Source organism: Littorina saxatilis, linkage group LG4, assembly GCF_037325665.1.
Source record: "Littorina saxatilis isolate snail1 linkage group LG4, US_GU_Lsax_2.0, whole genome shotgun sequence".
Lineage (NCBI taxonomy): Eukaryota > Metazoa > Mollusca > Gastropoda > Littorinimorpha > Littorinidae > Littorina > Littorina saxatilis.
The window spans coordinates 2,298,663-2,320,818 of NC_090248.1; the positions used below are offsets into that span (position 1 = coordinate 2,298,663).

General features: G+C 41.3%; 1 protein-coding gene across 1 annotated transcript; it reads right to left on the reverse strand.

The window, feature by feature from the left end:
• Positions 1-528: 528 nt before the first annotated feature.
• LOC138963756 (ras-related protein Rap-1) lies at positions 529-19,447 on the reverse strand. The gene is made up of 8 exons (XM_070335604.1): positions 19,387-19,447; positions 17,588-17,679; positions 16,862-16,930; positions 7,765-7,821; positions 7,085-7,225; positions 2,975-3,115; positions 2,210-2,317; positions 529-1,127 (listed from the first exon to the last, which is right to left on the reverse strand). Exons 2-7 carry the CDS (start codon positions 17,642-17,644, stop codon positions 2,225-2,227), a joined length of 558 nt encoding a protein of 185 aa, XP_070191705.1. The 5' UTR covers positions 17,645-17,679; positions 19,387-19,447; the 3' UTR covers positions 529-1,127; positions 2,210-2,224.
• Between the last annotated feature and the right edge of the window lie 2,709 nt (positions 19,448-22,156).

Here is a 22,156-nt window from a genome sequence, read left to right on the forward strand (position 1 = left end):
GGGGGGGGGGGGGGGGGGGGGGGGGAGGGGGCATGGGAGGGTGGAGGGGGAGGGGGCATGGGAGGGTGGAGGGGGGAGGGTCTGTGTCAGCCACAAGACAAAACAGCCGGGGGAGGGGGGGGAGTGTGACGTAGAAAACAGCCGAAAATGACCGTGAATAAATGCCTTCACTTTTGCCGTCAGATGGACTGCTACTCAATCAACACCTACCGTATATTAAAAAATGATATATTTCGTACACTCAGCCGCCCCTACATTTCACTCAACGCTAACTCTGCTTTACAAGCACACTCAGCCGCCCCTACATTTCACTCAACGCTAACTCTGCTTTACAAGCTCACACGCACAAAACGCTCTCCCAACGGGGCTACATTTTCTTCTGTCCAGAATAACAACAAGCGATGCAACATCCCCCGCCCACCACCACCATCGCAGCCACAAGCCAAGGCATTTACACACCGCAGACATCAACAACGGGTCACAACAATCCCAGTCTGTGCCACACACAGATAGCCTGCACAATTGGGGTTTTAGTCCAATGGGGTTTTCCTTTATTCAGACCTCAGGGTTTTTTTCACACAAGAAAGGGAGCAAGATGATAGATTTGAAGATTTTGTGTTTTGGCCCTCTAGGTTTTCCATTTGGTCCTAGGGGATTTCCACACAAGAAAGCAAGCAAGCAAGACAACAGGTTCGGAGATTTTGTGTTTTAGTCCTCAAAGTTTTCTGTTTAATCCTGAGGGTTTTCTGTTAAGTCCTTGGGGATTTTCCACACAAAAAAGCAAGATGATAAGTTTGCAGTGTTTGTGTTTTCGTCTTCTGGGTTTTCTTTCCTGGGGGTTTTCCCATTTAGTCCTCCAGGTTTTCCATTCAGTCCTTCTGGGTTTTCCACACAAAGAAAGGGAGCAAAAGTTGCAGGAAGCAGAAGAGATGTTGAGATGTTGTGTCGATAGCGACAAGTGTTGCCCTGTACATGCAGCCGACCGCCAGCAGCAGAAAGTGGAAACAGCCGCTGACGGGTCGACTGGTCTTTGATCCCTTTCTTCATGAAAAGTGTGAGGAGCGGCATGGCATGGTGGTGGTTTGCAGCCGTCCTGTCCAGGTGTCCGTCAGAGAGATGAGCTAATGCTGCACACCAAACATTCAGTATTTAGTCAAGTGGAACGGGCGTTAAATGCTGCACACCAACCATTCAGTATTTAGTCAAGTGGAATGGGCGTTAAATGCACAATTGAGTGAAGAAAGTGACTGGTCAAAATTGAAGAATGGTACAAATGTTATTCCCAATACACGACATGTAACAATTAATAGTAAACAACAAGGATAGAGACTCAAAAGCTGATATCATGTGACCGTGAATTGGTGAATTATGTAATTCTTGTGACCGTGAATTGGTGAATGATGTAATTCATGTGACCGTGAATTGGTGAATGATGTAATTCACGTGACCGTGAATTGGTGAATGATGTAATTCATGTGACCGTGAATTGGTGAATGATGTAATTCACGTGACCGTGAATTGGTGAATGATGTAATTCATGTGACCGTGAATTGGTGAATGATGTAATTCATTCACTAGTGATGCGGAATGGGTGTTACATGCACAATAGACAATATTGGGGAAATAACTCTTCAAGCTTTTTATGGCTAGTGAAAGAGTGAATCCTCTTGCTTTTAGTCAGCCAAACTTTCCCACATGACATTCTAGGTCAGTCAGCAGTGAGAAGTGTGTGTGAAACACGTGGACAAGGAGCATGTGGAGAAAGCTTGCCTCACCAAAAGCAAAGTAGTCATTCTTTTACAAGCCATGCAAACCCCACACTTATTTCCCGAGTTTTCTATCATCAATGTCTGAAATCAGAGACCAACAGATGATTGAATGAAATGGTTACTTAAAACAGAATAAATTAAAGAGAATGCAGGAAAGGATGAACACACTATTTAGTGGCGAGCTTTGGTACAACATACCTCTTCACATCTCTGTATTCACCCCCCCCCCCCCCTCACCAGAGCAAACACACACACACACACACACACACACACACACACACACACACACACACACACACACACACACACACACACACACAGAATGCCAGAAACAAAACATACTATAAAACTCGCCTCATTTTAACAAAAACCGTTGAAAACAAAACTTGAATGAAGATTGGTAGAAGAAAAAGATAGCATAATAAATTGAGAGTACTCACGATACATGATGCTATTCAGAGGACGGTGCATCCCTTTTTGGATTTTGTGCGCTTGCCGTTCTGCTCTGGGCTCTTCTTGTTGATCTGACGTACCAAGTCCATGAAGATCTGGGGACACAACGTTTAATACATGAGTCTCTGAAATACAATGTTCTGTGCCCAACGTATAACACAGTTTCTCTTAAAACATAGAGGAAAGCCGGAAAACAACCATAGTGATCATTCTGTGGACATTATTTCAGGCGTTAACTGATCAAAACAATATCAACATGTCATCCCACTTGCTGCATTTGTCAATTGAAATACAGTAAACCCTTTTTTGGGGGGGCACCGCTGACGCAGAGAGACGTTCAGAAATATCTAAAATCTCCCTCCTATAGCATTGTCTCAAAACGAAAGTGATAAGAGTTGTCCGTCCCTGACATAGCCCGCGGCGCTGTCGGCGGGTAGTTCCGGTTGTTTTGTTTACGTCTAAAATGGCTGAACGAGAGAAGAAGATAAGTGGTGGAGGGAAACGTCACTGTGTCTGCTGTTCAAACTACGCGGGTAAAGACGTTGAAGGGCGGATTATCATGCGGTTCCATTTTGCAAACACAAACCGGAACTACCTGCCGTTCCAGGGGCACAACTCTGTCCGACTATCGCGTTAGTTTCGAGACAGTGCTATACATCCAGACTTTCTTGTGGATCTAGCAATATATGTGAAAAAGACGACGAGCTACAAACGTAAGGTAACTTGCTTAGTAAAGAAACCACTGTTCTCACCTCGCTGACGTTGATTCTGGCCTTGGCCGAGGTCTCCAGGAAGGCGCAGTTAAAGTGACGAGCCAGGTTCTGGCCTTGGTCCTTGCCCACCACACGCTCGTCCTCAAGGTCACACTTGTTGCCCACCAACAGCATGGGCACCTGGGACACGCAGCACACACACAATCAACCATCAGTAGACCATCTTGACAAATAACTCAGCTTTCAGGACACGCAGCACACACACAATCAACCATCAGTAGACCATCTTGACAAATAACTCAGCTTTCAGGACACGCAGCACACACACAATCAACCATCAGTAGACCATCTTGACAAAGAAGTCAGCTTTCAGGACACGCAGCACACACACAATCAACCATCAGTAGACCATCGTGACAAAGAAGTCAGCTTTCAGGACACGCAGCACACACACAATCAACCATCAGTAGACCATCTTGACAAAGAAGTCAGCTTTCAGGACACGCAGCACACACACAATCAACCATCAGTAGACCATCTTGACAAATAAGTCAGCTTTCAGGACACGCAGCACACACACAATCAACCATCAGTAGACCATCTTGACAAAGAAGTCAGCTTTCAGGACACGCAGCACACACACAACCATCAGTAGACCATCGTGACAAATAAGTCAGCTTTCAGGACACGCAGCACACACACAATCAACCATCAGTAGACCATGGTGATCAGCTTTCAGGCTTTGTGGAAGAGTGGCTTTCCCTTCATGTTCCTTGCTTCCCCTAGTTACACCGAGGCAAGCTTCACGCCACATTGATGGTCAATCACTAGCCAACGGAATGTCTCAGCTGTGGGAATCTGTACCAGCGCTATCATGCTAAGGCCAAAAAAAAAAAATTGTCTGTTTCTGGTAACATGGCTAAAAAAAATAGGGATTTTTTCTCCCCCCCCCCCCCCCCCCCCCCCCCCCCCCCCCCCAAATGTAGACCAATAAAACTAACTTTAAAAATCGCGCAAAGAGACTGGATTCACTATACATAGAGACAAGACACTCAACACATTTACAAATCTGTGACAAAGACTGAAAGAGTATGACATGTTTTTCTTTGTTTACCTGGTCTGATATTTCCATGATGAAACAGAAAAGAAGACTTGAGGCAGGTTTCATGGTATTAGGCCATTTTGATAGTCTCAGATTTGCTTAGTCTTTTAAATCCATATCTGTGAGAATCTGCTGTATTTGTTGTATTAACATGCAAACTAGTTGTTGTTTAAATACTTTTTTGAAAATAAAAGTTGAATTTTTTTATAATGTGTTTATTTATGTGCGTGTGAATGGTGGCGATCGTCAAAATACGGACGGATGAATTTACTTTTGCCACAGCATCACTAAACAAAGAACTAAATTCCAACACACACATGCACAAGTATCAATGCTGTTGTGGTTGAGAGTGCCAGAACACATTGAAATGATTGTTTTTCAACAACAATCGATATCCATAACACAAATTCTAACTTATACTAGCTCCGCAAAAAAAATGTATGGGGATTCGGATCTGTCCGTCCGCATAGCGATATCAAGAGCATCGAAACTAATTGTGATTTCACAGGACAAAAACACAAGTTTACCTAATTTTGTATACTGTAAATACAAGTTTGTGCACCCTTGAAGTGAGTTATAATGTTGCCGAGGTCAATTTGCCCTTGATCGAGGCACGGTGACCCGAGTTTCAAAGTTGCGATCCTGTCCGTCTAAACAATGTAACGATCGCCACTTTTTTCTTTTCATTCAAAAACTAACCGTTTGGGGAGGAAGTGACCTCACGTTGTTTTACGTTGACGCTCGCGCTCGACAGAAAAAGACCGCAACAGTTTTTCAGTTAAAAAAATCGCAAAGTAATTACATTTTCTGAGGTTTTCTAGTGTCCGTCTAGTAACAATCGCCACTCTAACGATCGCCACTGAGTGTTGAAGTCACATTTAACTCCATTTTCGACTGTTTTAAGAAACTATTTTGACGCTCAATCGTCACGTTTCAGTGTCGAAACACGTACTGTGCATTTGCAATCAGCCGGTGTGTCCAAACTGAAATGCGAGTGATGCCTAGATTTGTGGCGATCGCTCACGTGGTTGACGGACAGAAATACCTTCTTAGGGGGTAGGGGAACAGTTACTCCTCCATACAATAATGGTGTTTACAAATGATTGCAAACTTGTCTCTTTATAAACTGTTCAGACATGTCTTCTCTTTAATAATTTTCAGTTTTGCTCGGTTTGTTAATCAGGAGCACCCTGCAGTAAATGTTTCATCTGTGACAATGCTCGAAATGTTGACGTAATTCCAATGCCCATATCCTTCTCTTGTTACCTCATCTAGCCAAAACCATTGAAGATAGAAAGACATTTATTGAACAAACTAGATGCACAACACCAGTCTTAACACGTTTTGGTCTTACATGTATATGAAAATATTGATGGCCAAGGAATGGTTTGAAAAAAAAGACGGTTTTTCCCTTCAAAACGGTCTAGGTCTGCCGGAAGTCGTATTTTTTCAAACCATTCATTTGAGAATCAATATTTTGATATACATACAAGAACAAAACTTGTTAAGAATGATGTGGGGCATATTTTTTGTTCAATAAATGTCTTTCTATCTTCAACGGTTTTGGCTATATGAGCTATATGCATGCATAGGATGACCGTATTGCTTTTTTTGCGTTTTCAGGGTATGCCGCTTTGCGCCTGGTTTTTAGATATAAATAAGGACCAGGACTATAAAAACAAGAAGAGCAAACGCTCGATCGAGTCACTTTCGCAGTTCTGAATATTATATGAGGCATCAGATGGACAGGAAGAAATTGCTATTCACAACAGAATACAGATGTAAATAATTTGATGTAAAGAATAATCCTATAAAGTTTGAATCAAATCCGATGAATAGTTTCAGAGATATGATATTTCAATTTTTTTCCTTCAAGACATACCTGTGACCTTGAAAAAGGTCAAAGGTCACCAAAGCAGACGTCAAAGTGTAGAGGTCACTGGGAGTCACGTTCACATAAAATTTGAGCCCGGTCACTTTTATAGTTTCCGAGAAAAGCCCAACGTTAAGTTGTGTGTTGCCGAACAGAAAAGGCTAGTTATCTCCCTTGTTTTTCTGATAACGTTCGTAAAAGGCTACAGATGTAAATACTTTGATGTAAAGAATAATCCTACAAAGTTTCAATCACATCCGATGAACTTTGTCAAAGATATAAAATGTCTAATTTTTCCTTTGACGCTGACCTGTGACCTTGAAAAAGGTCAAAGGTCAACGAAACCATCGTTAAAGTGTAGAGGTCATTGGAGGTCACGACTAAACAAAATATGAGCCGGATCGCTTTGATAGTTTCCGAGAAAAGTCCAACGTTAAGGTGGTGTCTACGGACGGCCGGCCGGACGGCCGGCCGGACGGCCGGCCGGACGGCCGGCCGGCCGGACAGACTAACACTGACCGATTACATAGAGTCACTTTTTCTCAAGTGACTCAAAAATTACTGTTTTTAGTTGTAACAAACTCACTTTGTTGGAAAAACATGTCCTTTGAATTGTGTGCCAACATTTATTTTGTAGAATTTGAGTGTGTAAATAGTAAATTGCTGAACACAATACTGTGAAACCTGCCTTGAGACATCTTACATCTTGAGCTTGGACAAATGGGAAAATTTTTTGAGTTTGGAAAAAAAAAGTTTAGGGTCGGCGCCGAAATTTAGGGTCGGTCGGGTGACCAGAAACAGACAATTTTTTTGGGGGGGCCTAACGATCGGCATCCCAGCGCTATCATGCTAATGATTGGCATCCCAGCGCTATCATGTTAGCATGCTAACGATCGGCATCCCAGCGCTGATCTGTGCTTTCTACATAGTCTACTCAATTAAACGCTCTTCTTTGCTCGAAAGCATTGCAAATGGGATTAAGTGTTTACCATGTGCTACCATGTCATTGTAGAGTTATATAGACCAAGTCATAATGTGTTACAGAAAGAGTGTTCAAAAGTCAAACACTTTAATTTAGAGTGTACAAACACATCAATATTTGAGCCTCTTTCCCTCCCACATCGAGCCAGCAACATTATTCAGTTACACTCAACAAGAAGCGACAGCAACTCACATCATCTGTGTCCTTGACCCTGAGAATCTGTTCACGCAGCTCCTGAAGGTCGTTGAAGGTTGACTGAGCGGTGATGGAGTAGACAAGGAGGAAGCCCTGACCGTTCTTCATGTACAGGTCGCGCATGGCTGTGAATTGTTCCTGCACAACAAATACCATCATTATTTGTCAATCAGTGCAAATTTGTTTAAAAAACGTTCATCTCCCAGCCCCAGCAAAGCTTCTCAGTCAAACGTCAGCATCTATACTAAAAAAATGTTATTTATCCAAATGCCTGACTAAATCTTACTCCAGGTATTTAATGCAAAAGTTTTTGGCTTTTTTAGCAGTTACGTCAAATTCCATAATTTCACTGTGACCCAAGTGGCAGAGTGGTATGCTCACAAGGTTGCCCTCCCTGGATATAACATGTTTGATAACTGCTATCAGACCAAAGGGAAATGCAGAAAAACAAATATCTTAGCATGAATTTACATCATTTATAATACATGTTGATCATCATTAAATTTGAAAGATACCAAACATATGACAACTCCCCTCTCATCAAACTATTAACAATGAAAAGAAATCAAACTGAAGAAAAAACACACCTACAGAAGCAGATTACTTCCATGGAAAAACAACACCCCATTGTTGTTAGTGTGTTTAACTGGACACAGGGCAAAAAGAATTAAACTTACTGTTCCAGCTGTGTCCAAAATCTCCAGCATGCATTGCTGCCCATCCACTTCCACTTGCTGAAACAAACACACACACACACACATTCATTATTAACAGGGCTTTCTTTCTTTCTTTCTTTATTTGGTGTTTAACGTCGTTTTCAACCATTCAAGGTTATATCGCGACGGGGGAAGGGGGGAGATGGGATAGGGGAAAGGGGGGAGATGGGATAGAGCCACTTGTTAATTGTTTCTTGTTCACAAAAGCACAAATCAAAAAATTGCTCCAGGGGCTTGCAACGTAGTACAATATATGACCTTACTGGGGGAATGCAAGTTTCCAGTACAAAGGACGTAACATTTCTTACATACTGCTTGACTAAAATCTTTACAAACATTGACTATATTCTATACAAGAAACATTTAACAAGGGTAAAAGGAGAAACAAAACCTGTTAGTCGCCTCTTACGACATGCTGGTTAGCATCGGGTAAATTCTTTCTCGTCCCAACCAATATGGGACTCCCCCTAACCCGCGGGGGTTTTTAACAGGGCTAACACCAACAAACAGTGAGAAACCAGCAAGACCAGGGTCCACAGCGGCGCCCCCTGGAAGCTGAGGCTTTTTTTTTTTATTATCTTGTTGGGACAAAGAACAGCCTCTCCTGGTACCAAAATGTTTGTAAATAAATGATAAAATAAAACACATTTTGTCAGCTCTGTGTTAACAGTGAAACACACAAACACATCCATTATTAACCAAGTGTGTTAACTTTATCAAGCTAAAAGCCTCATCACACCGAGGACTATGGCGCACCATGCACACTTGACATTCAAGCCGGGCGACAATGGACCTCATCTAATTCAATCTGAAGATCGCTCGATAACGACTTCACACAAACCACAAGTTTTCTCCTTTGTCCTGTTCTTGGTCTGTTTGTCTGGCCTACAGTCATGCTGGCAGAATGCAGAGTGTATGAAGCGATGTTTTGTTCCACCAACCTAGTTCTATGACATGTATTCAGCTTATTCATAATCACCTATGAACTGATTCAATCTGCCTTGAAAGGTCCAGTCTTAAATGCTGAGTAACAAAAATGCCTTTTGAGTTTTTTCCTCTCCAAAAGTAGAATGTGTACACGCCAACTAATTGTGTGCATAAAAAAATAGGAAAAAAAACCACATCACAAAATAACAAGACTGAACTAACTGTCCAAGAAATCTGTGCATGTATACCCCCCCCCCCCCCCCCAGCAGTGGAAATAATCATCATTAGGCTCTTCAGAAGGAGAGGAGAAGCATTTGACCTTTCCACAAGAGCAACTTGTTAAAGGTCAGAGAAGTCTAACAGTGTGTCACTGTTCCAATCAAGACAGGCTAATACATCATGAAACTTGCATCAACAGGGGTGGGACTCTCTTGTGATGAAAAACGAGGAAATCCCTTTTTTCTAGGGGGGGGGGGGGGGGGGGGGGGGGGGGTACGGGGCATGCTCCCCCAATTTTTTTTTAAATGGTGCAATCTGAGACTAAAATTCAACTTGTTTGGATCAGGTAAAAATGACATTCTCCTCACCCCCCCCCCCCCCCCCCCCAAAAAAAAAAACCCACCCCCAACCAAACAACAAAACACACTTTCACACAACAATGGTAACATTGTAATGGTGTATACTAACGTAATGAACCATGTATCCATAATCCAATACTGGCAATAGTATGATCCAAATGACGCCCAATGCATTGAACTCAAAATGACTATTAGTTATCAGGAGTTTTCAGTCAGCACAATTTAACTCTCAAGCCTCTAGTGTTCTGTTCCATCTTCACTTCTCTCCATATCATTCAGTCAACAAGTTATAGATACTGTGATGAAATGGGACGCGGAAAAATAGATTACCCCAGCGGAATTCCTAAGTTGTGTCCGTGGAAATCCACCCCTGAACAAGGGCACAAAATACACATGTATTTATAACACTCACACTTTTACAGTGAACGCCACAATATTTTAGCAGGGATTGCATTAACTGGAAATTTCCAGTATGCTACAAGCAAAAATCTCAAAATACTGTATTGGAAAAGAAATAAGCAACAGGTCACATAGTCAATATTTTGTTGCATTAAATTTTTTTTTTACCAGCCTGACATTTATAATGAAATGGCTGTTTTTGATTAGGTTTGTCTGCTTTGTGACGTAACAATGAGGCTAGAGTTTCTGTGAGACACAGCATTGGCACTTGCACTGAAAATGGCTTGTTGGAACTACCAGTTATTCTACCAAACACAGGAAATGAGTAAGCTGACTGCAAGGAAATTCATTTCTTTTATCGCTCTAAATAACGCAGACAGTTGGATGACAAAACTCTCAGTCTCAACCAGCAATTCACATTCTGACAGCATCACACTCTGAGAGCAATTCACACTCTGACAGCAGACGGAGAATATTTCATCCTGTCTAGCACAAAGAGCTTATACTACAAGGGAAGAAATATGCTCCTTGTAGTTCTTTAAATATTGGTTTCATGGGTGACAATTCCTTGGGAATGCTAATTTAGTCAAGGAAGTGATTTAGTAGTACAAATATAGGACACATGTAGTACCACTGTAGGGAAGACCAACCAGCAATATATGGGATGAGCTGAACAGCTTGTATCACTACCAAGCCTACAGCTTGTATCACTACCAAGCCTACAGCTTGTATCACTACCAAGCCTACAGCTTGTATCACTACCAAGCCTACAGCTTGTATCACTACCAAGCCTACAAACTGCTATTTGACAGCTTTCTCTGTATCAGGCCTGCCATTTTAGGGTATAACATAAAAACAATAACTTGAATAACCTTACAATTCTAACATGTTACAAACAGGAAATGACCTGGCATCTTTCTGTTCTGTCAGCTGCAATATTATATTTAGCTTGGGAGAGAGAGAGTGGGGGGAGAGAGTGGGGGGAGAGAGTGGGGGGAGAGTGTGGGGGAGAGAGTGGGGGGAGAGAGTGGGGGGAGAGAGTGGGGGAGAGAGAGAGTGGGGGGAGAGAGGGAGGAGAGAAAAAGAGAAGGAGGGAGAGATCAAGAATGAGAGACCAATGTTCAATTGCATAATTGTACACCGACCAGCCGCTATAGCATGTTGGGGCCAGTGGAGAGAAGGAAGACTGAATAGCGGTTGTTCAACATTTCAGTTCATTTGTCCGACCAGCGCTACTAGCATGTTGGGGCCAGTGGAGAGAGGGGAAAGACTGCATAGCGGTTGTTCAACATTTCAGTTCATTTGACCGACCAGCCGCTACTAGCATGTTGGGGCCAGTGGAGAGAGGGGAAAGACTGCATAGCGGTTGTTCAACATTTCAGTTCATTTGACCGACCAGCCGCTACTAGCATGTTGGGGCCAGTGGAGAGAGGGGAAAGACTGCATAGCGGTTGTTCAACATTTCAGTTCATTTGACCGACCAGCCGCTACTAGCATGTTGGGGCCAGTGGAGAGAGGGGAAAGACTGCATAGCGGTTGTTCAACATTTCAGTTCATTTGACCGACCAGCTGCTACTAGCATGTTGGGGCCAGTGGAGAGAGGGGAAAGACTGCATAGCGGTTGTTCAACATTTCAGTTCATTTGACCGACCAGCCGCTACTAGCATGTTGGGGCCAGTGGAGAGAGGGGAAAGACTGCATAGCGGTTGTTCAACATTTCAGTTCATTTGACCGACCAGCGCTACTAGCATGTTGGGGCCAGTGGAGAGAGGGGAAAGACTGCATAGCGGTTGTTCAGCATTTCAGTTCATTTGTATAAGACTGACAGAGGGGCAGTCACAGTAGCAAGCAGTAAACATACATGTACCAGTGGGGGCAACTTTCGAAACTGGTTCCAACTCTCTCTCTCACTGGTTTGTAACAAGCTAGGTCAGCACTCTCACATGGATCCCTGATTAAAGGGCAGGGTTGACATCTGAATGCCCCCAGTTTACCTGGGACCATCCCTCCACCACCCCCTCCCTTTGCCAAGGACCTACTGGCTAGACTAGTTCAGCATTAGCAACACCTGAAACCTTTACGGCCCAATTCACTGCACATCCTCCACACAGGACCCTGAATGCCAAGATACACTCCTACCTATCTCGTCTACTGAGTCCTTCCCTTGTTTACACAATGTACAAGCATGTCTGGTGTAAACATGTTGAGAGATTCCTATTCTATCCTTGAGCTTGAGCTATGCAATATCTGATCAATTCAAAATTTCACTCACTCAGTCACTGGGCCTTACCATGTCAACAGACACAGCAAGCCACAGATGGGACAAACCAGAATTATAAACATTTGTGCTCTCCATGCCATAAGGTCTAGTGGACTGCTGCAGCTCTTTCAAAATTGTAATAAAATCATATATTTTACGCACCGAACACAGTTAATATGTGATGCTAACACAGGCCGGAAAAACAACATACATGTATGTATCTTACTTTCTATCTTTTCTACTCAACACCTGTGACAATGCAAAAAGAAAGAACAGATTGCCAACTTTCAATCTTTTTTCCCCTTGAAATGCACACTGCATTATTTTCGAAAACATCTCACCTGCTGAGAAAAACGAGTCGCATAGAAATGTTTTTGCAGGTAAGACGGAACAGAAGCAAACATGCCCCCCCACCCCCCTTTCCACACCCCCCACAAAAAAAAACCACCCTTAATAGATGAGCGGTGTGCACCACAGACCTTGGCCTTTACACCACTCAATACAGTTTAAGACTGATCCGTCTTCCCGAGGCAGAAAACCGATTTCTGTTGACCTTCAAATTAGAGGGGGCTGCAATTGCTTAGATTCAGCATAGCAAAGATCTCCAATCTTCGCTTTGATTTAAACAAAATTAACAAAATACTTTTAAAAAAAGAAGCAACTACAGAAGCTCCCTACGCAGGCAAACCCTGCATATAGATCTATGCATACATATTGCTCTTAACCTTTTTTTCTTCCACTCATTTGAAACTACCCACACTTTTCTTGTTTTTGTGGTCTCTTTCTTTCCTTTCTTGCACAACGCACATCAGCCGTCTCATCAATTTCTTGTAAAACCACACAAAACATTGTGCAAATGACTCAACCCATCTAATTTGAATCTTTCAACAGAATTAGTTGTGGAACATACACGCAGTGAAAACCCCCACAGGCGTACAACACCTACCCACAAATATCTTTGACGTTTTATTTTTTATTTTTTTGGTCTTTGTTTGAGCACAGAGCACAACAGCTGTCTCGTCCATTTCTCATAACAGCAAACACAAACATTGGCGGTGACGTAAGTATCAGGGCGCTATGGGAAACTGATCGCTGTACTCCTCGCCACAGAAGTGCATCAGGACCGGACCTAGTAAATGAGCCAGAGGGGCTACTAAACAGGGGCCGGGGCTGGTCTGTCACGGTGTGTGGGGGCCTTGCCCCTCAGATGCTGTTGAAATTTAGCATTTGAAAGGGGTATTTTGGGTCTTTCATTGAGTGGAAAAAGGTTACCATTTGACAAGAATGGGGAGAGGCTTCCAGAACCAAGACAAAATTCCTGAGACCCAGCCCTGCGCATGCACACAAAGTGACAGACACTCCGCCCTCAAAGCTCAAACACGTCTCTTTTAAAAGGTATATTAATGAAATACTCACTTAACAGCCTCACACACAAAGTGACAGACTCTCCGCCCTCAAGGCTCATACATGTCTCTTTTAAAACCTATATTAATGAAATACTCACTTAACAGCCTCACACACAAAGTGACAGACTCTCCGCCCTCAAGGCTCATACATGTCTCTTTTAAAACCTATATTAATGAAATACTCACTTAACAGCCTCACACACAAATACATGTCTATATAAATCAATAACAATGATGCACAACACACAAACATAAGCACACATGATGCATTCATTTTTTCACACACACGATGCATTCATTTTCACACACACATGATGCATTCATTTTCACACACACATGATGCATTCATTTTCACACACACACATGATGCATTCATTTTCACACACACATGATGCATTCATTTTCACACACACAAGTTATTTCTTATTTCATGTCTCATGATCTCATTGCTGGAGATTCCGGTCGCTTCCTCCCAGTGGAAAGCTAGCAGCAACAAGAGTCGCTCTACCCCGGTGTGTGCGTATTTAATCAGCCGCCTGCACGAATGGCAGAATGACAGAGATCATATACGTGCCACTGCGGTCACACGGGGTTGGGACATGTCTACCATCTCCCAGACTGCACATAAAGTTGACCCGTGTCCGTCTTGGCTGGGATTTGAACCCATTACCAAGATCACAAGTCCAGAGTTCTACCAACTAAGCTACCCAGCCACAGATTATTCACAATCATCTTCGTTACAATTACATTCTCACACAGACATGTATACACAGCACTCTCTCTTTTACAGTTGCACAGATTCAAATTGTGCCTACACACAAACACTCTTTCACGCACCCTCACTCCCCCCCCCCCCCTCCAACTAAAGGAGGACCAGATTACCTAGCCTGGAGGGGAGGAAAAACAACCCCTTTCCCATCTACCTCTCTCCTACTCATGTGTATACACACTTGCACACGCATACATACACACTATCACGCCCACCACCAAACAAGAGAGACCAAATTACCAGACCTAGCCTAGGGGGGGGGGACAAAAAACAATTACTCTCCCTACTACCTCCTGGGCCAGTGACTCATACATATATATATATACTGCCTTGAATACAACACTGGCTGTATAATCACATATTTAGCCACTGACGCATTGATCAATACATGTACAGTGTACTGCCTGTCACACCATGAGTATGAACATGCACACTCTGCAGGGGAGAATACTGTTTACTCAATGTCAATCCACGTGTGCTGCTGCTGGTGCTATTGCTAACCTTGAAATTATTAATATTACTGAGCCATTTTTGAAAGACACTAACACTGACAGCACTGTGGTGTTTGCAGTTCAATTTGTGCTTACTTATAAATTAACACCGAGTGGGAATCGCAAAGCAACAGTGTGATGTTTTTAAATCTTGATTCTAGTAGCCTAGTCAAGTGGTTAGGATGTCCGTCTTCCATGTGAAAAGTTCTGGGTCTGGTCCCCGGTCAGTTCTGGTGGGTTAAGGGTTGACATTTCTTCCATTTCCCAGGTCAACTTGTGTGCAAACCTTATCCCAGACCTGGGAACCCCTGTTTTGCACTTAGAGTATTCTCAAAACAACTTGGTGTATCTTCAGAACAATGAGTGTACTCCACACAGCCTATGAAGATCCATGATTAAAGCATGCTTCACACGCGTCTGTCACACCATTAATTAAGTTTACCTAAACATTTAAAACAAATGCTTTTTCTCAATGTTTACTGACAAAAACTGTAATCATGTGTCAAAATACTGTGAAGAAAAGTAGTCTAGGAATGTTTCTGGCCGTATTTTTTTCCCACTGACCGTACTGATCGTATTCTCGACAATCATGCGTACAAAATACGGCGAAATCGTATGGGTTCCCAGGTCTGTTATCCCCTTCATGTGCACACGCAAGCACAAGACCAAGCACTCACAAAAAAGATGCTGTAATCCCTTTCAGAGTTTGGTGGGTCATAAAAACAGGGAAATTCTCAGCATGCAAACCGCCCCCCACCCCCGAATCAGAGTATGACTGCCTAAATGGCAGGGAAAAAAAACAACCACGGTCATAAAAGGCCACCTGTGTCTTATAGTGTACGTGGGAGTCATAGCCCACTAATGCAGAAGAAGAAGAATCTTGATCAATTGTAAATGTAATGAACTGCATTAGGCCTAAAAAAAATTAGGTGTGTTTACGGTAACCCGACCTACCCTATTTTTAGGGGCCGACCCTATAACTTTTTATTACATTTGTAAAAAAAAACACCAAAAAACCCCCAAGAAAACGAGTGCAGAAAACGCAATGAAAGCGAAAACGCTCGAGTCGCACACTTATTTCCCTGTCAAGTAGGTTTAATTTGTACACATTAGGAAAAAAAAGTTTTAAAAAAAAAAGTAATTGCCTACCTTCCTACCCTATTTTTTTTGGCTATGTTACCTTAACCACACCTATTTTTTTTTTTTTGCCTTACAAGGAATCTCTGCCCAGTCTCTTAGTCTTATCTCGCAAATTTACTGAAGACAGTTGGAATGTGTATGGTACAACCACACCTGCATGCCAGTCAGACACAAAAAGACGGAACCATGAAGTAAACAATGCATTATCTGCATAATCTGCATTTCGCAGTCACGATCCAGGAGGTAAAAACTTTAAAAGCTAACAATGGTGAAGCTTGCCAATGTAATAAATAGATAGCCAACTCTATGAACAATGTAATAAATAGATAGCCAACTGTATGAACAATGTAATAAATAGATAGCCAACTGTATGAACAATGTAATAAATAGATAGCCAACTCTATGAACAATGTCTGATTGTTGTGTCCGGGACCGGGACAACAGCTCCAGGGCTGAGGTCCACGAACCGATAGTGGGTGCCACCCACACGGGAGAGAACAAACCGCGGGTTCTGATTGGTTGAAATCATAACACATCTCAGTTTCAACCAATTCACGTTGTGGAGTTACCCGGCTGGCTGGCGACTAAAGTAAAGTTCTGGAGGTACAACCCCGTCTATGGATACAAATTAAAATGCATGAAAAGCTAAAACTGAATAAGCATTTTGTGTATGAGCTAGACAATTAAAACCCAATAAAGTGGTACTCCAGGGGAAATAAACAAATGAGGCAACAGCACCTGCACATGAACAGCTTGTGTGACCGTCAGCACAAACCTGTTCTACAATTTCTTTGGCTTCCAAGTTCCATAAGATGAAAGGTAATAAGACTAACGCCACAGGACTGGTCAGACAAGGGCACAAAACCTGAGTGGAGCACTCAACTGAGAGAGAAATGATGCAACTTACAAGATAGCGAAGCAAGGTTGACAGACGGTGTGTAATGGAAAGTGTGGCACACCATCAAATGACATAGATGCGACAATCTGTTCATGAACAACAATAAGAAAAGCAAACAAAGCAAAAAGGAATGTTCAAGTAAGAGAAAGAGGCAATGGGTTTGGTTAAGAGATAAGAGAAAGTGTCTCACCTTTCTGTAGCTGTCTTCAATCGTTGGGTCATACTTTTCAACGAAAATGCCTTGAACAAACTGCACTGTCTGAAAATAAGAAAGAAAAAAAGACTGAAGTATGCTCCTAGTCATTCATATGTACTTACGGGTGCATCAAATTCAAATTACAAACGCAGCAATCAAATATGAATCAAGTTAGGTCTAAACTTGAATACAACTGTATTTGATACAAATCTAAATTAGAGCAAATAAAAAAGAGACAAGGCTTGGTGTAGACTGTACATAGTGCATTAGAATTAAACATTCACAAACAGGAATTGTCAGTGTCACAATTAAAAATAGATTGGGGAATCATATAACCCTGGCCTGATGTTTTCCCACTTTGTGAGTGCTATTTCACCATCTGATTTTAAATTTTGATTGTTTTAGGGAAAAGGGGGAATACCACCAGGAAACCCTTACACATAATAAAGTATTGATAATTGAACAAGCCTACAAGTACAGGTACAAACAAACATACCAGTACTACACTCTTACCATCACTACCCTTGTGCTGCACCATTTTTCAAAGGGAGATGGAATTGTTTAAAAATTACACGCACTGATCTTACAGTGATCTTACACTGATATTCTTACAGTGATCTTACAGTGATCTTACAGTGATCTTATAGTGATCTTATAGTGATCTTACAGTAACATCAACAACAACAAAAAAGACAACAACGAAAACAAAATCCAACTTACCAGTGCACTCTTGCCGACACCACCACTGCCCAGAACGACAAGCTTATACTCCCGCATGATGACTGGCCCAACAACACTTTACAGTAGACACCCTATGGATAGAAAATATAGCCACTCGTTGAATTTCAGGTGTTGGTTTTTTTCATCAACATGCCATTAAGTGTAACAATAACAGACCTGGGAACTCCTGTTTTGCACTTGGAATATTCTCAATAAAACTTCTTTTTTTTTAAATTAGCGTACTCCACATAGCATTTGAACATCCATGATTCAAAGAATCAAACATGTTTCCCACGCGTCTGTCGCATCGTTAATTAAGTGTACAAATGTTTACAGGCAGACAGGGTGTGCCGAAGAAAAATTTCCATTTTTATGTAATATTGTAATGGACAATAAAGTGCTGTTATTGTTATTATTATTGTTAAAATTCATTTAAAACAAATGTTTCTTTCAATGTTTACAGACAAAAACAGTAAGGCAAAAAAAAAAAAAAAAAATAGGTCTGTTTACGGTAACATAGGCCCAAAAAATAGGGTCGGTAGGTCGGGATTTTTTTTTTTTTTTTTTTTCCAAAAAAACATTTTTACGTTATTTTGCCCAAAAAAACCAAGATTTTTTTTTTTTCTCCCCAAATGCCAAAAAAAAGTCTAGGGTCGCGCGAAAAAACTAGGGTCGGTCGGGTTACCGTAAACAGACCTATTTTTTTTTTTGGCCTAATCATGTGTCAAAATACTGGATCGGCTTTGGGAATGGGATGCACTTGTGAAGTTAGCTAGTCTAGGAATTTTTCTCATCGTATTTTGTTCCACTGATCGTACTGCTCATATTCTACTTCTAGACAATCATGCGTACAACATACGTCAAACTCGTATAGGTTCCCAGGTCTGCCTTTAACTACATTTGTAAAGCATAAACAATTTGCAGTATTCTTTTTTTATTTAGGTCCATAGTCCTCTGACAATAAATGTAACTTGCCAAGACAGAATGTAGTCTCAATTATGTGAGCCACAACTGTTGCACATGTTTTAATTTAATGCCAATCACCAACAATGTGCTTTACTTATAAACTTAAACTAAAGTCCCATAAGTTTTGACGCACACACACTGGTAAACAACTATGACATGCTCTTTTCTACAAAAAAATATTTTCGTTAATTGGGTAGGAACCGCCTCCATAGTATTTTCCCCATGGAAAACAAATCAAATGGTCTCTTGCATGAAATCCTTCCCTTTTCAATTTCACAGCTGAGTGAAACTGAAAGCAGAGAAGCTTACAATATGCCATGTTAATAATGATTATCAACACGGAGAAAGTATGGGCTGGGTTTCAAAAATAAATCATTGCAAGGATAGGCATCTTAGTAATACTAATGGACACTAACAACTCACAGGAATCGTCTAACCTGATTCTTTGAACACAATCAGGACACGTTTTCTAATCCCAGCTGTCAAACTAAGTCTTAATTTTCTAGCGGTCTAGACAAACACGAATTTCAGGAGGCCACAATCTCATGTAGATAAACCTAAAAGAAAGAATGATAGTATTCTAGCAGACAAAGACATTGTGAAACACAACCTTATGAGCAAAGAATCCGACTTAGATTCATCTCAGTTCATCGCCTCTGACTCAAAAGCGAGGGTGGAGCTTCTGACTTTGCCTGTGACTCGCTTCTACACCCCAAATAAAGGGACGCTGAAAACGCCAGCCGAAAGTGGGACATAAAAAGAATCGATTCACGTCAGAATGGTCTGAAATCTTAGCAAAATAGTAACTTAATGAGAAAAAAATCTACACTCACTCGTCGAATTTCTCTGCCCGACTATGGTTACTCTTCGCTTCCGGTAAATGACGTCACAAATATGGCACACACAACTTCTAAATAAGGAAACCCTTCCCACAAACCTCTTCCCCTCTCGATGCGTCACTTCCACTGTGGGAGTTCGAATGGCTGCGTGTTTCTGTGTTGTGTGCGAATGTGTGTGTTGTTTTGTCTTTTTGTGTTTCCACTTACACATTGATCTTATTTGATTAGCTGTTTGCAAGAGCAGCTAAAATGATAGGAAACTATGGCTAGCGTCTGTGCGCTGTGATGCCCCCAAAACTTGCTGGAAATGATGAAGACTGAACGGATATCCAAGGAGTGGCCGGTCGGTTTCTCGCAGTTTTTTCTGCTTGAGAGGCCAGCTCGTCACTCCAGTGAAGATACATTTTGACTGATCCAGCTGTTCTACTTAAAAAATTAAAATTACGAAGGATAAATGACTGGAGCTGTTTTCCACCAGTCTATAGAACTATTTGATTTGCTGGAACCCTGATTAATCATTTAATGAGTCATTCTACACTCCCAACATGGAACAGATGAAGATGAACTAACCTTTCTTGTACTTTGGGACTAAAACAGTAATTAACTTGCTGGGCATAAAGTACTTAAAGCCTTGGCATATATATTATAATATATATAGTCTGCTTGTCACAATTGTGTAACTTGTACTTATTCCGCAAAATTCTCAGAATGATTCATTCAAGGATAAGGTTTCACTACTTCAGATAGATCTATGGATCCATATATTTTTTAAGTGCAATGTCAGAACTTTTTTGTTTGCAATGAACTCTCCTTTGATCAAAATTGTACATAAATCAAAAGTGCTGCAAACTATACTTTCATTAAGTTTCAATGAAAATGATTTTAATTTAATAGCAGAGCTAAGCCAAATCTGCAAAATGAGATGGGGACACTTACATTAGTTGCAAAGCTTACAGAATTGGGGAAAGGGGGGGGGGGGGGGATGTCCGAAACCAGTGTTTTATTATAGATTTTTCGGAACATTATGATTGCCGTAAATGGGAGGTTATACTGTACCACTAAATTAAAAGGTAGTGTTCATACAGCTCAAGTTAGTAGTTACTGGGTTAACAAAATCAGAAGGGTTGAATAGAAAAATGTTAGGCAGTTCTAAACCTGTCAAACAAGTTGGACCTGCAAGAATGATTTACAATGAAGGCTTTTAGAAATTCACATACTGTCTCTACCCAAACTCTCAACCTAGAATGCTAAAGTTTACAACAACAGCCATCAGTTACAATGACTAAAATGTGAGTTTACACATTTGTAAGTGTGTATACATATGTTTGTGTGAACAGTGTACTGTTTGATACTTCTGGTATTTTGATTGTACTGTAAGTACATCAGATCAAGTTAAAATTACACAAAATGAAATTATGATTGTGATTCTGATGATTTTCATCAAATCATTGCTTTCCTTTGGAGGTGCATTTCAATGCAACTTGGTACCTTGCATACATCATAAGATGACAGGGCCCCCCTTACACACACACACACATGGCCGGCGCTTGTTTTTTCTGTGTACTGATTAACCCCAATTAAACCAAAGAAGAAGACGGGCACAGTGGCGTGGTGGTAAGACGTCGGCCTCTTAATCGGAAGCTCGTGAGTTCGAATCCAGGCCGCGGCCATCTGGTGGGTTAAGGGTGGAGATTTTTCCGATCTCCCAGGTCAACTTCTGTGCAGACCTGCTTGTGCCTTATCCCCCTTCGTGTGTACACGAAAGCACAAGACAAAGTGCGCACGGAAAAGATCCTGTAATCCATGTCACAGTTTGATGGGTTATAGAAACACGAATATACCCAGCATGCTTCTCTTGAAATTGGCATATGCTGCCTGAATAGCGGGGTAAAAACGGTAATACACGTAAAAACCCACTCGTGTAAAAACATGAGTGAACGTGGGAGTTTCAGCCCATGAACGAAGAAGAAAACTGGAAGATCTATGGCCTAGGTGTTTAAAGCAGTGCACACAAACACACACATCAAATTATTTATTTTATGGTGAGTGTTTCAAAAGTAAGCAACAAAGCAACTCATCATTTTGCCAAAGGTAGATTACTTCCCTTGTCTGGAATTGCTGATCAAAAAATAATTCCAATAAATACATAAGGCCAAAAAAAAAAATAGGTCTGTTTACGGTAACATAGGCCCCAAAAATAGGGTCGGTAGGTCGGGATTGTTTTTTTTTTTTTTTTTTTTTTTTTCCAAAAAACCATATTTTTACGTTATTTTGCCAAAAAAACAAGATTTTTTTTTTTTTTTTCCCCAAATGCCAAAAAAAAGTCTAGGGTCGCGCGAAAAAAATAGGGTCGGTCGGGTTACCGTAAACAGACCTATTTTTTTTTTTGGCCTAACTCTTTTCTGACTTCTACCTGAGATATAAAAAAAATCCGAGTAGTTCACATTGAAGTTGAACAGAATAATTGCATGGACAGAATTTTGTTTTGTTTCTTAATTATATCAGTTCAAATGTTATATATCCAGAAAGGGGCAGCAGCTCCGCCATCTAACTCTATACAGTAATCTATAGTTTTCATGCTATTGAATTATTCCTGTCATTTGTAAAAAAAAAATACGACAGATTTCAATAACTTAATGAAACGTACTGTATTTCATTAACTTCTAGTTCTACTGGACCAAGTTGGTGATGCCTTCGCAAAAATTTCATATTTTTATTATAATTTTTGTGTTTTACTTGAGAGAGTAATTAAGAGAGAGCCACA